Here is a 15,466-nt window from a genome sequence, read left to right as displayed (position 1 = left end):
TCTGAGTGTGTGTACCTCCATACAGGTTGTGTTGTGACACAACAGGGATGCCATCAGAATCTGATGGAGACCCTTAACCATGCTGTTAGACACTGCATGGTAACTTGGGTGGTGTAGCCACACACCAGAGTCGGATAATGCATTTGAATAGTGCATAGTTGAACTGGCAGCTGTGGTATGTAGATAAGTAGCTGGGGTAGCTGAAGACTGCCACCCAGGTGTCAACGACAGTTGCGACTTTCTCAGTGGTGTTGCTCACTGTGTGTGTCGTCTCTGGCCAGCAGAAAAGGGTCCACCATTGTGCTTGTCTTGGGTTGGAGGAAACAGGCCTATAGTGCCCAAACAGAAATGTGTCAGGCAGTGAGTCACATTGAAGTAGGTGCCGATGGGCACCAACTTTGGGATGCTGTCATGCTATGTAGGTGCATGCCCACTGATTGCAGTCTTTTGGAGTCCAGACTAGATGAAAATGTGACCACAAGAGACACCATTGTGTTTGTGCCAGGATGTGATAACTTGTGGACGCAAGTTGAAGGCAAAGTGTCAGAATTTTTCTGGGAGGAAAGGGGGATATTTGCCTGTCATAATGTCACATAAAACCCCGGAGCAGCCAGGGATTGGCACCAGTTCTAGATGTAGGGGCTGCTGGAGGTATCGTGCAGTTCTCGATCACCCTCCTGGTTTTGAGTGTAATCTTCTAATTCACTAGGCTGGATATTTATGAAAAATCTTGGGCCACACAGTTAACAATGACGTTGTCTGTCCAGGAGATGTGGCAGATGTCCGTTGTGAACTGTGGCACATACTGCAAGTGCTATCATTAGCACAGTGAACAGTTGCTGTTGTGGATCTGGAAAACATCTGTTATCAGGTTATGGTTGATGAAGGTGATGAAGTGGCAGACATCTACCAATTAACAGAAGTGTCTCACCACCTGATACACAGCCAGCACCTTGCAGTTGTATATGCTCCAAAAGTATTGTGATGCTGATTACTTCTGCAAGAAGCAGCCAAGTTACTGCAAACATCCGTAATGCATTGTTGATGTGCTGTGCTAGTAGCAGTCTGACTGGAACACACATGATCTGTCCACTCAGCATTGTGTATTGGATGGGGCAAGAAGTGCCTTTTTGGCGAGGCACCATTTAGACTTGGTAAAACTATGCTCCATTTTGTCAGTTCATGTAATGGGAGCCCTTCCTTTCACAGTGGGGCCATATTGTCCTGCAATCAGGTGCTCGAGCACCATGGCAGCATTATGCAGATGGCACCAGAAGTAGTGCCTGCTACTCTTGGGCAGACCATCTGCTGGTTGTGGGAATTGTGCCAAGGTTGCCAGCTTATGGCCAGGTATATGGCATCCCTTCCAGCTTGAGGAAAATGGTGATGAAGCCATCTTGACTGTGTCCACAAATACTGCACCCCTTTGCTACATGGAGGGAGAGAGAATGAAGAGCAGCACAGTGGATGGCCACAGGGAGGCAGGTCCTGCATTGAGTGATGTGGGATGTCCACGGGTGTGGGAGCTCTTGGCAGCTGTGGCATCGTCCTTGGCATCTGGAAGCAGAGGTTGTGAAGTGACTACTGCAGCAGGTGTGGGCAAAGAAGGTGTCACTGCAGAGGAAGTTGGGAACAGACCTGAAATGAGAACAAAACATGCAGGCAGGTTGATGTGTGCAGTAATGAGGGCATGAAATACTGCATCATCCTCATGAGAGAAGCTGGCCATGACTGTATCTTCGTCGTGAAGGCAGGTTCAACATACTTGCTGCATCTTCATAGAATGCCAAGAGCAACAATGTGTATTCTAAAGTGCCCATAGTGCTGCAGGTGCAGCTGTCATTCATCTGTCTTTTAATTTTTTTTATACTGTAGCATATGGACCGTGACTGGTCAGGTAATGCATCAGTCCACTTAATGGGTTAAGCAATATAATTTTTAGCCTCTCCCTGATCTTGGGGAGAAATTTGTATTTTATCTTGCCTGTGCCTGACGTGTCCAATTCATTTTGACATAGTTGGAATATGATATCTTATATTGTCTATCTTGTATTGGCCTTAGTCACAAGTATCTTTTGTACTTATAATTTATTGCCTTTCATTAACCAACAGAGTGCTTCCTTTTACCTGAACTCTGTGTCCAATGGGAATATTCATAGAATTACTAACAGTGGATGATTTGGGGTAGTGCAATAGGTACCAGTTATTTTATTAGCACTCTTTGTTGAACTCTTCTGGCTAAAGAAGCTGGTTTCATAAACAGCAATTTGTGAGCCCAAATGTTCACACCATATGCTACAACTGATGCTAATACAGATAATTGGTGTGCTCCAATGGATTATAAGGAAAGTTTGTCTGGTGCAGCATAGTAAGTTTGCTGTGACTGAACATCGACAAAGCTATGGTAAGGAAATCAAATTTAATGAAACCTGCATACTGTGTAAGCAGCCCAGCCTTGATGAAATGTAAAATCATAGAAGCCACAGAAATAATAAAACACCCTAACAACATGAACAGAGATGAGGGATGGAAGATTGCCCAATCCTTGCTGCCAGCCTTAGGACCCCAGTAGGCCACACCAACAACACATAGCAGCCGCCTCATGGCATGCAGCCAGGAGGAGAAAATCAGGTGCCTGCTTCATTCAACAACAAGCAACGATCATAGCAAACAATGAAAGAAGCAATAGACAACAGCTGCTCTCCAGTCTGTCCACCATAGCAACCTATTATAAAATAGTTCCTGCTCCTTGTGCCTCAGGTGGCAAATTGCAACAGCATCATTTTAAAATTATGGTGTAATGTCATACTCAGTAACTCCACACAGTTAAAGCATTGCAGAAGACCCAGGAGGAGGCCACTGTACCATGGCCAAAACATTAGTTTCGCCTGCATAGTTTATTTTTACATTATGACGTGGTGTGACATTCAGAAAACTTTTTTATCAACTGATTCTGGCCACAGAAGGCTATGCAATTAGATTTTCAAAGTGATCTCATTATATCACAGGAAAGAGTTACATTTCTCTTCAGCTTAGTTCAGATGATTCTGGACATTGACATTGTAAGTAGCATCTCTCTCTCTCTCTCTCTCTCTGTGCCTTTAAAAACACAGACAAGCTGCGACACTAAAGCATAAGTGAACTCTTCATAGTAGGTGGAGACTCTCGATCAATCTCATGTTTTGCTGATGTCCTGTGTCCATGCTTCTTTTATCATCTCTGTTCATATATCAACAAGAAGCATGTACAGTGGAAGCTAATTACCTATGAACATCTTTCATCTGATTTTGAGATAGAGATGAAGCAACTTATTACATCACAATCAACTTGCTAAGATGAAAGACATCTCTAAATTAACTTTATTAACTGATTACAACATTATAATAATGTTGTGCAATTTAATAAATTATTTATGTTACTAAAATAAATGTCTAGTGAGACTGAACTCAATTTCTTCATTCAACAAAACCTGAATTATAATGCATCTTTAATCAGTCTGTTTCAATTTATGGTCTCTTAGTTTACCAATCATAGTTTGCATTTCCATTTTTGGATAAGTATTTCTTATTCAGTTTTATTGATAAAAGGATATTGCATCATTTTGATATCTTCATTCTTTCTTAATGTAACTTCTTTGATTTAATAGTGAATGTTAGTGATCAAATTAAGTTGTTTATCTTATTACACTACAGTAAATGGTTCTCTCTTTACCTGCTCCATTACATTAACAGCCAATTACTTTACTTACATGTCACTGCATTGTCAAAATCCATGCAAAGTTCTTGTCATGTTCGGCCGGCCGGTGTGGCCGAGCGGTTCTAGGTGCTTCAGTCTGGAACTGCGTGACTGCTATGGTCGCAGGTTCAAATCCTGCCTCAGGCATGGATGTGTGTGATGTCCTTAGGTTAGTTAGGTTTAAGTAGTTCTAAGTTCTAAGGGACTGATGACCTCAGATGTTAAGTCCCATAGTGCTCAGAGCCATTTTCTTGTCATGTTCAACCAGACACTTATCACAGTTTAATTATTTTTAATCAGTTGTAGTCTGATGTTACCAGCTCATAACAACCAAGTCTTATAAACTTTTTTGAGATGTAAAAGTTTCAACATTTGTTTACCATAAGGAGCTAAATGCTGACATTTAACTATATACAACTTTCCATGATTTCTAATCTCAGATTTTTGATGAGTCAGCATGCATGGAAACAAACATTCAAAACCATAATCATTGTCCATATTAGTCTGCTTGTCTTTGACTACTTTGGAGAACACTGCAACATTGTGACTAACTGCCAATATACAGTTTCATTCCTCTGTAAGAACTACACTCACATGTCATCCATGAGACCAGTATTGTGAATGTACATCATCATCTTTGTGGTGTGGGTATCACTCTCCTAACTTCTGTACACAAAGAAATGGTGAGGTCATTCCTTCCATGGATCCACCTGATGCAGGCATAAACCATCTTTTCTCAGAATGCACCTCTCCTTTACTCTTAAACACATCCATTGTACAGTACGGGCCATGCCTTCCATGAATTCACCTGACCATGAACTAGCGCATCCCTCTTACAGGCCAGTCTACTCTTCCTCTCTCCCATACATAAAACTGATTCCACTCATATTAAAATTTGAAATTGTATGCACAGATTAACCCCCTTACTTCCAAAATTGAAGTTTCTTCATAGTTTAATGACTTTTATCTGGCTGATTAACACAGAAGTTTCCTGCCTCCTTCCTTTATATCCTTCCTTTACACATTCTGCAGTGCCATAATTCTCATATCTTATCAGAATATTTCATAAAAAGCCTTCACTCAAATGCATTTGTCTTTAAGGGTTGTTCTTCAAGAACTTGTTCCTTGTTACTAGATTATAATATTGATCTTTGCTCTTCATTATTCACACACTTAAAAGCCGCTTACTCAAACCCATGGAGAAATTCATACAACTTGTTGTTTCTTCATTTCAATTACATGGACAAATAGAAGCTATATGTATATATATATATATATTAAAGCATATATTCCTACTTCCCATTCAGCCATTCAGAACACCTCTTCATTGGCTGTTAATTTCTATTTTTTTTAAAATTTTTATTATATATGAAATATTTACTTAATAGCTCTTCAATTTTTCTTTATTACATTAAAAGATGTAATATATCCATACTTATTACTGTTTTTGTACACTCACACAAACTCTTCTGGCATTAGTGAATTGCTCTGAGATAACTTGAGTTTTTTAGTTTGATTTTGCTCCTCATCTGTTGAACACATCATCCACATTTTCTTATTGGTGATCATGCTAATGCCATCTATCATACCCTCAGAAAATAGTTAGTGTTCCCTGCTATTTCATTTTGCATACTTATTAGCATGTTACCTTCTCCTTTCTGTACTCTTGTCGGTACTCTTACTTCATTCCCTATTAGCTGAAATTGATAACAAGTGTGTGTTAGGATAATATCCAAGATCTTCTTGTCCATGTGTAAAAAATTAGGAATTGTCTATGTCAATGTACCTTTTATTTGCTACCCTTCACCATCTCTTGACATTGCCTGTGAAAACAAGTCATAATTTTTACAACGCAGCACAGATAGAAGAGTCTCAGTGATACAGTATGAATCTAGAAAGAGGGAAGATTGAACTGGTACTCTTGTTGAACAGAATGAAAGGAAATAAGAGTAAGTGTGTTAGGGCCAAAGAGATGAAGTAGGCAGACCCACAAAGATAGGTTCCCATATCTCTCCTTTCCCCCACGCACCCCTCCCCCCCTCTCCCCCCCCCCCCCCCCCCCCACCCGTAGGTACCTGTCCTGATGGATTCTTCATCAAGACCCTGGAGAACAAAGTGTGATTGGCATACCCTATAGAATGATAGTTACCAGTAGTAATTAGTCTCTCATTTGTCAGTCTGTATATCAGTGGTCACTCAGTGTTTCACCTGTCTGAAACATATGTATTGGCCTATAAATATCTCTGTACTTACTGGGTTACAGAACATATTTAACACCAAACCTCCCCTATACAATGTATACAAAACCCAACCATTATTGATAAGGGGAAAGAAAAGGTATAAAATCCCATGTAAAAAAAACATACAAAATTACTTTTCATGTGCCCAAATAGAACTTAAGTCATTGTTTCATAATTCATGCTCCTTATTTTAAAATAACAGGCTTTCTCTGTTACTTTCATGATGTAAGATAGAACAGTAAAAGAGGGAGGTAAATTGTAGAAAACAGGATTATTGAAGAGGACGAAATTGCTCCACGGACAACTAAATATCAAGCAGTTCACTTGTGACCTAGTGGTCATCAGTCTCACTAATTTCCAAAGGTAGCAGATTCTCCTAAACATTTAAATTTCTCTGTTGTATCAATGTTATAAAGCCACTTTTTTTTGCCCCATTTTGAGGTCTGCCAGAAACACTGCTTTTAGATGATGTATACCAATTATTCGAAAATATTCACAGCATCTCAGAAAAAAACTTTTCTCTTTCTTTATATTTGAACTTCAATGATAATCCTTAAATAGTACTAATTTGTCTACACTAAATAAAGGTATACTCACATTTTCATTTATTAACCAATTAAAGGAAAAAAATTAAGAGTAACTTTGCTTCAGGTTAGTCACTAAAGTAATTATAGTTGTGTAACTAAAATAAATGAGTCATTTTCCTATCTCTGACTGGTAATAAGGTACAGAGTAACCATAATGATCTTTAGATGTTCTGAAAATAATATTTGATAACTTCCTCCAGGATCAGGAGAATAGATGTACACAAAGTTCATATACCTTCTTATGTTAAAAAATACACTGTTTATAAATGCATACTTCTCATCACTATAGTGTAGAATGCATGTCATTACACCAGATTTACTGCTTGTGTGCTTAAGAGTTTAAGAGATATGAGTTGTTTGTAGCAAACTAACTCCCTTCAAGAGGTGATGCCTGCGTAAACATAGTTATCACCAACCACAACACTTGGGATTCCAGTATCAGTGTAATTGAACCACTGGCTGTAGATCATAACACATTAGTAATGGACATCAATATGGAGAGCAAGAGTAAGTTGCAACCCAGCACATTTCACTCAAGTTACACATTCAGTAAAAGGATTATTAAAGAGAAAAGATTAAATGACCTGAGAGGAACAATGACTGGAGTAAATAGGCAGCAGAAAATATCAGAAATGGGGACCAGTGATTCATTTGAAAGTCTTCCAAACCTTAAGAATGAAATTCGATGTCATGTTTCCAGTAATCCCCAAGAAGAATCCTGTAGTCATATTGCAAGGAAGGGAAAAAACCTATTAAAGGGAACATTTTAAAAAAATGTGTAAGCTGTTTGGCAACTAGAAACTGGAATGAACTGCACCCCAAAGACACGGTAAAAATGGTGAATTCATATAAATTCAGAGAGAGCAGGTAGTATTAGTTCATGGAGTAGTCTTTGAGGAACAAAAATTGGAGCATGGTGTACCCCAGGTAACCACCATAGGGACTTTCCTTCTCCTTATTTATGTCAATGCTATGGGTTGTAGCAACCACATGTTAAAATTTGCAGACAACACCACCCTTTTTTTCAAAGAAAACACTGATGCAGCCCTAAAGCAATAGAGGAATTCTTCCAACAAGTCAAAGAGCCGTTCATCAAAAATAAAATAAAAATGAACAAAGAAAAAACACATCTGATGTGCGCCCTCAGCAATGTTGAATTCCAGGATTATATGGAGGCTCTAAAACTCCTGGTTTCCATGGTTGACAGAAAACTATCAACCAATAAACACACAGTGTGTATGTACACTTGAAACTCTCCCATATAATATACATTCTAAGCAGATGAAGTAGTACCTCATAACAGTCTACTATGCTCTGTTTCATAGCGACAAAAATATGGCCTGATTAATGGGGGGGGGGGGGGGGGCACACTTTAGGTTGCAAGGATATGTTAATGTGACAAAAAACCTGCCAGCATCATCACTTCAAACAGAACACTCAAACATTACAAGTCTATATTTGCCTTGTTAGGAATATTTTCAGCCAGTACATATTTTCATGCCCCATCAACATAAAAAATGAAAAAAACTGGAAGTTTTCAGCATGAAGCAAGAAATACATAATTATGACATCCACAAGAAGAGGATGCTGAAATACCAAGCTGCTAACTGTCTGGACCACAATATAGTGTTCCAGTAGTTGCAATGTCTGCTGCCAGGGTTATTCGCAAGGAAGATTAGATTAGATTAGTTTTTCGTTCCATAGATCCGTGTTGAGGAGATCCTCGTGGATGTGGAACAAGTCACGTTTTTTTTAATTTATTTTTTATTTTTAAAAAGCTGAAATAACAATACTAATAGTATAAATATATACAACAAGTCATTTGTTTCTATTAAAAAAAATCGTAAATGGAGTAGAAGGAGTTGGCCACTAGTAAGTCTTTCAGGCTCCTTTTAAACTGATCTCTATTTGTAACTAAATTTTTAATGTATACTGGCAAATTATTGAAGATGAGTGTTCCTGAGTAGTGGACCCCTTTTTGAACTAAAGTAAGTGCTTTTAAGTCCTTGTGCAGATCATTTTTGTTCCTGGTATTGTATGTATGAACTGAGCTGTTTGTTGGAAAAAGAGATATATTATTTAGGACAAATTTCATTAAGGAGTAAATATACTGAGAGGCAGTAGTCAGTATACCCAGTTCTTTGAAGAGGTTTCTACAGGACGTCCGTGAGTTTACTCCACAAATAGTACGTATTACACGCTATTGGATTCTGAAAACTTTTGTTTTACTTGAAGAGTTACCCCAAAATATTATAACATATGACATAATGGAATGAAAGTAGGCAAAGTATGCAAGCTTTTTGACTTTTATTTCGCCTATGTCTGCTAACACTCGAATTGCAAATACAGATTTGTTAAGGCATTTCTGCAGTTCTGTGGTGTGCTCCTCCCAACTGAATTTATTATCAAGTTGTAATCCCAGGAATGTAAGACTGTCAACCTCTTCTATCTGCTCTTCTTTGTACTTTATGAATATGCTGGGTGGAAACCTCTTACAAGTTCTGAATTGCATATAGTGAGTTGGCTTTAAACCATTTATTAATATCCATGAAAATATCATTAGAAGATCTTTCTAGAACTGCACTCGACATACTATTTATTGCAATACTTGTGTCATCTGAAAACAAAACGAACTCTGCTTCTGGCAGTGTAACTGATGAGAGATCATTAATGTACACAAGAAAAAGCAATGGCCCTAAGATGGATCCTTGTGGGACACCACATGTAATTTCTTTCCATTCTGATGATGACTGATGTCTTAATTCACTAGTCCCTTGCACTGACACCCTTTGTTTCGTGTTAGCGAGGTATGACTTGAACCATTTTGCAGCACTGCCCGTGACACCATAGAATTCTAATTTATTTAAAAGGATGTTGTGGTTTACACAATCAAATGCCTTTGACAAGTCACAGAAAATACCTGCTGCTTGTAACTTGTTATTTAATTAATTTAGTACATTTACACTGTAGGTGTAAATAGCCATTTCGATATCAGAACCCTTCAGAAATCCAAACTGTGTTCTTGATAATACGTTATTTGTGGTCAGATGGTTGAGAAGCTGCCTGTAGGTTACTTTTTCTAAAATTTTTGAGAATGCTGGCAAAAATGAAATCAGTTTGTCGTTTGATGGCATCTCTTTATCCCCATTCTTGAATAGAGGCTTAACATCTACATATTTCAGCCAGTCAGGAAATGTCTCAGTTGTAATTGACTGGGTACACAAGTAACTTAGAATTGTACTAAACTCACAAGGACATGCCTTAATTAACTGTGCAGGACTCTAAACAGCATCCATCATACTTTATTGGAAAATTTATCAACAGTGACAAAAGTGACTGAGCAAAATAATATTGTTTGCATTTGTTATTAATGTTGTTCTGTAATATGTCTTTGTTGAGAATAACTTTCTTCTTATGTTCCATGAGGGTGATGGCGGTGCAGATGAGATCTGGTGCAGCAAGAATGGAGTTGTATCAGTATTCTCAAATGATGTTTCTTGTGCTGTTCCATCTTCATGAGGAAGCCTGGTCATGGCTGCATCTTCATGGTGAAGGTACAGAGTTGGTGGGCAGCATCAGACATGGTGGGGATGGGCAGTAGTCAGACAAGAAAACAGTGATGGACAACTCCCATTGCTGCACCATGTAGACATAAACATCAAGCCAGGGCAGTGCCATTCTTCAGAGGAGGGCTGTGTGACTGCAACATGCAGAGCAGCACAGCAGCAGCTGCAGCATTGTTTGGAGTGGTTGCAGGAGGCTGGCAAAAAAGATGCAGATGATACTGGACAATGTGGTGACATAATGTGATCATCAATGCCAACTTTAGTGCCCTGAGTGGTACACTGCACTCAATAAATAAGTTCCCAAGTAGCATACAGGTGACACTTTATTAATACTGCACTAAAAAAAAAAAACAAAGTTCAACATAGTGTAGCTTCTGTATGGTATAACTGAAAGGATCCTCCTCTTGAGATATGAATATTTTTGAATCCAACAGTGTCATGACCAAGGTGGTGATACTAGTCCATTGTGACATGGGTCACTAGGATAACTGCAATGGCCGTTAAAGTACCAAGTCTGGGGAATGTCAGCATCGGACGGACAAAGACTCTGAAACAGATAACTGGCAGATTGCCATTGCATGGCTGTTATGAGCTCTGAATAATAGGCCATGAAGGCCCATGCATTATGTTGTGAGTGTGAATGTGAGCACTACTGCCTGCTTGCAGTGAAATAACATTTTTATAGGCAGGAAGATTATCGTGCGGCACTGAGTGTGCACTTGATGGTGGATGCAGCATGGTCCCTGTACTGGCATCACCACTGTTGCCAATCTGCATGCTGCTTAACAGTGAGACTGGATCCACAGGTGTCAGCTGCTAAAGACCAGCATGTTATGATTTGTCTGCAGTAATGTTTCTATAACATGCATGGCATTGGCAGTGCTTGGCACATGATATGGGGGCAGACTCCCACACCGCATGCAGATGTTATGTAAGAAGCAGAAGTCACTGGCATTTGACCACATATATGGCAGTGCTAATATCCTTCTTGCTTCAATAATTTAGCATGCTCATGTGTTAATGAATTGGAATGATTCCTTAACTAGCAGATATGTTTTACTGGTGCATTCTTAGTCACAAACCAGAATGAAACCATTGTTATTAGGAAATTAAATTCCCATCTTGCTTGCTTCTGCTCACCTCTTCATTTCCTGCCCACATCAGAGTGCTCCTTGTTAGCTTCCTGCCTTCAGAAATAAACATTTCTTGTTTCTTTGTGTTTACTTACATTCTGCCAATATCAAGTCCTCATTTTTGTATTCCTGTGTTCATTCCTGTGTTTATGGTTCCTGATTTTCTTCTCTATCTCCTGTCTGCAGTTGCATGTTCCTGCTTATTCAGTGGCCTGTGTCTTTACTGTGCACTTTGCATCAGAAATAGTAGTGATGTCTGCCCCTCCCCTTTCCCCCTTCCAAAAACAAATCGAGCATTCATAATTTTATTTCTACATCATTCTTATTGTTTAAATGAGTTTTGTGTTTTTCAGGAGTTGTAGAATTGTATATCTAAGTTTCATACAGTTCTTTATTAATGTGCTTATGATGTAACAAGCTGTTTCTAGATCAATGGAATTGCAAGATGTTGACACAAACATTGTATTTGGACCTTTCTGTTATAGGAAAAAGTGGCTGGCCCTCAGTACATGTTTAGTGTACTTGCAAGTGTATTACTGATCACATCATTTTTGGTATCATTTGTGCCTGAATCTCTTAATGAGAAACTTCCAGAGACAGTAGAAGATGCTGCACTCTATGGTCGTTCTCAGAAGTACTGGAGCTTTCCAAAGAAGAAGAGGGCCAGACAAGAAGCAATAAAGCTATGCAAGTGTGTGTCTTAAATTTAGAAAAAGAAAATGTTATGGAGTGTGCTTTGTATGCAACAATGCCACTGAAAAAGCAGCACAACTTCAAAATTAATTAAGAAATAATGGCCAGTTGTTTATGGCAGTACTGTTAACCATGAATTACACTACTCATATTTTGATGTTCTGAGAATTATGAGTAAGTAACAAAAAATGTAATTTACTGTACATGTAACTTAACTACTGTACATGTGTAAGTCTGTAAAACATGGCTGTGTTATAAATTGGCCATATAAAAATTCAAGTAGCTAGAATATCTTTAAATAACGTAGCACAACTATTTTATTACTAATTATACTCCCACAATTTAAAACACAAAGAACAATATTGTGAAATTCTGTGTGTGATGCTAATTCCTCAATGAAGCGAGAAACAGGAAGGATGAAAAATAAAAGAACCATTAGAAGTACTTAAGATTTGGCAATTTTGTGTACTATCTTCATCTTGTTGCATGAAAATGTTAGTCATTTCAAGTAATACAATGTTTCTAATATTATTTTTCTCAAGCAAGTGAGGAGATTAACACCAATTCCAAACTTCTATAGTTCCTTCATATGATTGAGATTCATTGTAGTTGTAAACATGGAAGGTGCTCTGCTTACTATCAAATGTACTATTTTAATATTTTAACTTAGTTCTAACATTGTTGAGGAATGTTGCCAAAATGAAAACCATTAATTTCATGAAATTGCTTTTTTATATTTATCATTAAAAATTATTTCATACTTATTCATCAATCACAGATCATGTGTATGATATGGATGTTGATTTGTATGCAATAGTAAAATTTTACATTAAAAATTAGATGTTACATTAAAGAACTAGATGTGTGGTTTAGGATATCATGCTATTATAAAAAATCTTCTTCACAAACACTGCCGTTGATTAATAGATTTTGTACATAACTTTCAAGAGAATTCTATGGTAGGTCTCTAAACACCATCAGTAATTTATTATACAGCTTTCTGCCAGTATATTGAAACTATTTTTGGGCTGATTTAATATATTATATTCTAAGTTTGTATTATATGCCAATACTTGCTTCACAACTGTGAATAGAAACTCTGTAAGTTAAATACTCTCAATGTTAGTTTTATTAAGAACAATTGGCTTTAAATTAGAGTTTTAATTTAGAGGGAAGGTACAGTTACTACTTTTAGTTTCTTGAAATGTGGCATGACTCTGTTATTAATGCCTGTAATTGTTCTCACTGCTTTTCTTGAAACATAAACACAGTAGAAAGTAAATCATGTGTGGTAGTGTAATGCACAGTTGGTCTGTACATGCATCTCACTTCAGTTGTGTAACCACGTGAATTCTTACTTTTTCACTTAGTTGTGGAGCCAGAAGTATATTGTTTCAGCTCAGTTTTTATTTGATGTTAGTTCATTTTTGTAGCCAAAGTGTAGACATATCAACCACAATGAGTTTTCTTTTCACTTCATCTATGTTAGAATCATTCATTATGATGGTTGTATCATCAGTATCTATTACAAGAGTGTAGTGCAAAGAACCTGATAGATTATTCTTGTATACAAGGAAAAAGGGCGCAGGACAGAACATTGTGGTACTCTTGTAATAAGAGGTAGAACAAGGATCTACAATTATTTATGGTGACTTTTTTTCCCTGTCTAAGAGACAATATTTGATTAATGATAGTTAATTATGTTTGGAAAAACATGATAGGGCTTTGTGTTTAAGATAATGTCTATTTCATTTAATTTGTTTCTGACTGATTGCACACTTAGGTGGGAAATTATAAACATTTTGTCAGTGCCCACCAGCAGGCAAGACATACGACAGGCTGTTCACATTTAGCATTGTCGGTGAGCCCCCACACAATAGGTTTCTCTACTCTCTCATTGTTCAGATTTACCTCAAATTGCTATTACTTACTTTTAGGATACTGATTGTTTGGGCTTGAAATTTGCTGTTTAGTGGGGTGAGGGCTGGTTAAAGTCATACTAATCTGACTGGAATTGGCCCCTTTCACTAGTTTATTTGCATGTGAGCCTTTACATTTTGTTTCATGCATCAGCTTTGTTTATAGCTCATTTCTTCTTACCATACTGATAATATTGATTTAGGTATTGGCCATGAATTGTAAAGCTAGCTTTTTTTAATTGTTGATGTCAAAATGTAGTACCTTTACTTCAAACAGAAGTATTTTAATTTTTGATTTCTTCTTCGAATCTCACTAGTTTACACAAGACTAATCACCCAGACCAGATCTCATCATGCACAACATCAGCTGTTAAACTACACAAACTCTCAAGCAGAGACTGGTAAAAGTTCCCATCATTGTTTGCAGGTTGTACTTGTACTTGTTTTTGAGTGGCTGAAGAACTGTTCTTTGCATATTTTGTCTTATCCTGTGAGAGTATATAGTTGTGACCACTTTTCCATCTGGGCGTCAACTAATTGTGCAGAAACTCAGTGTATAATCTTCTTTCTCAGCATAATCATAATGAGATGACCCCATGCCCTTGGCAAAATTGCTAAATCTGCCAAAACCCCGCCCTATGGAAACAGACATTTCTGCTTTTTTATAAATAGATTTAGCTGTTTTTAGTATTGAACTAGACTTAGCTGTATCACTACCATGTACATTCTGAATCTCTGGAGTAAAATCAAGGTGGCAGACCTGCTAAAACTGGGGAAAAATTCTGCAGAGCCACAAAAACCTCAGGCCAGTGTCACTTCTGTGTCATCTCCACAAGGCATAAGAAAGAATGGTTCTTAACATTTTTCAGCACAATTGAGAGCAAAATCATAACAGAACAAGCAGGATTTATGTAATGCCAAAGAAAAAACATTAGAGGCATTCACAATTACACTATAGTGTGTTCCAGCATGCTTTGATTTACTTGTGAAGGAGGTCGAGTGGACACAACATATTATATCACTTTATTTAAACTTGAACAATCGAAAATACTTAACCAGGAACTGTATTCACAAATTGTGAAAATGGGGCTGTGACAGCTATAAAATTTACTGGCAAAAATGAAAATTTGTGCCAGATCAGTACTTGAATCTAGATTTTTTGCATTACATGTGCAGCCAGCCTAACAGCTTCAGCTATCTGAACGCCCTTCACAAACAGACCCAAACTTGCGTATGTCCCAGTTTCTGCCTCCCACAGTCCTCACATAATACTCTGATTCCCACACAAAGAAAGACTTACTGATTTGGAATGCATGTTGAAGGAAAATTGCATCAGAATTTACAGATATTGTCAAATACAGACACAGCATTCATAGAAAAGCCAGAAAATTATAAACAAAAAAACAGTCTCTTCCTGCATAAGTATCACTGGAAGCAGACAATGGGACATAAGGGAGATATGGTCTGTCTATGAAATGTGCTCAGGTAGTCAAAGTGGGCATAGTCTGTCTTTGGCAGTGAAGTGATGCTAATAGAATTGTTGACATCCTCACAACTGCATGCAATTTCGAAGTGTTTAGGTGCTTCAGCAGCC

The 15,466-nt window shown here is 37.8% G+C and overlaps 1 protein-coding gene across 1 annotated transcript in view; it reads left to right on the top strand.

The window, feature by feature from the left end:
* LOC126354580 (solute carrier family 22 member 6-B-like) overlaps window positions 1-12,652 on the top strand; it is an 82,586-nt gene extending 69,934 nt beyond the window's left edge. Inside the window, exon 7 of the mRNA XM_050004326.1 lies at window positions 11,746-12,652. Within this exon, the coding sequence (XP_049860283.1) occupies window positions 11,746-11,964 (219 nt within the window). The 3' untranslated portion in view covers window positions 11,965-12,652. The remainder of the gene's footprint in view (window positions 1-11,745) is intronic.
* Window positions 12,653-15,466: the final 2,814 nt, after the last annotated feature.

Source organism: Schistocerca gregaria, chromosome 3 (assembly GCF_023897955.1).
Source record: "Schistocerca gregaria isolate iqSchGreg1 chromosome 3, iqSchGreg1.2, whole genome shotgun sequence".
In the NCBI taxonomy this organism is placed as follows: Eukaryota; Metazoa; Arthropoda; class Insecta; order Orthoptera; family Acrididae; genus Schistocerca; species Schistocerca gregaria.
The sequence above is the reverse complement of the archived record's forward strand: the minus strand, read 5'-3'. Positions and strand labels throughout refer to the sequence as shown.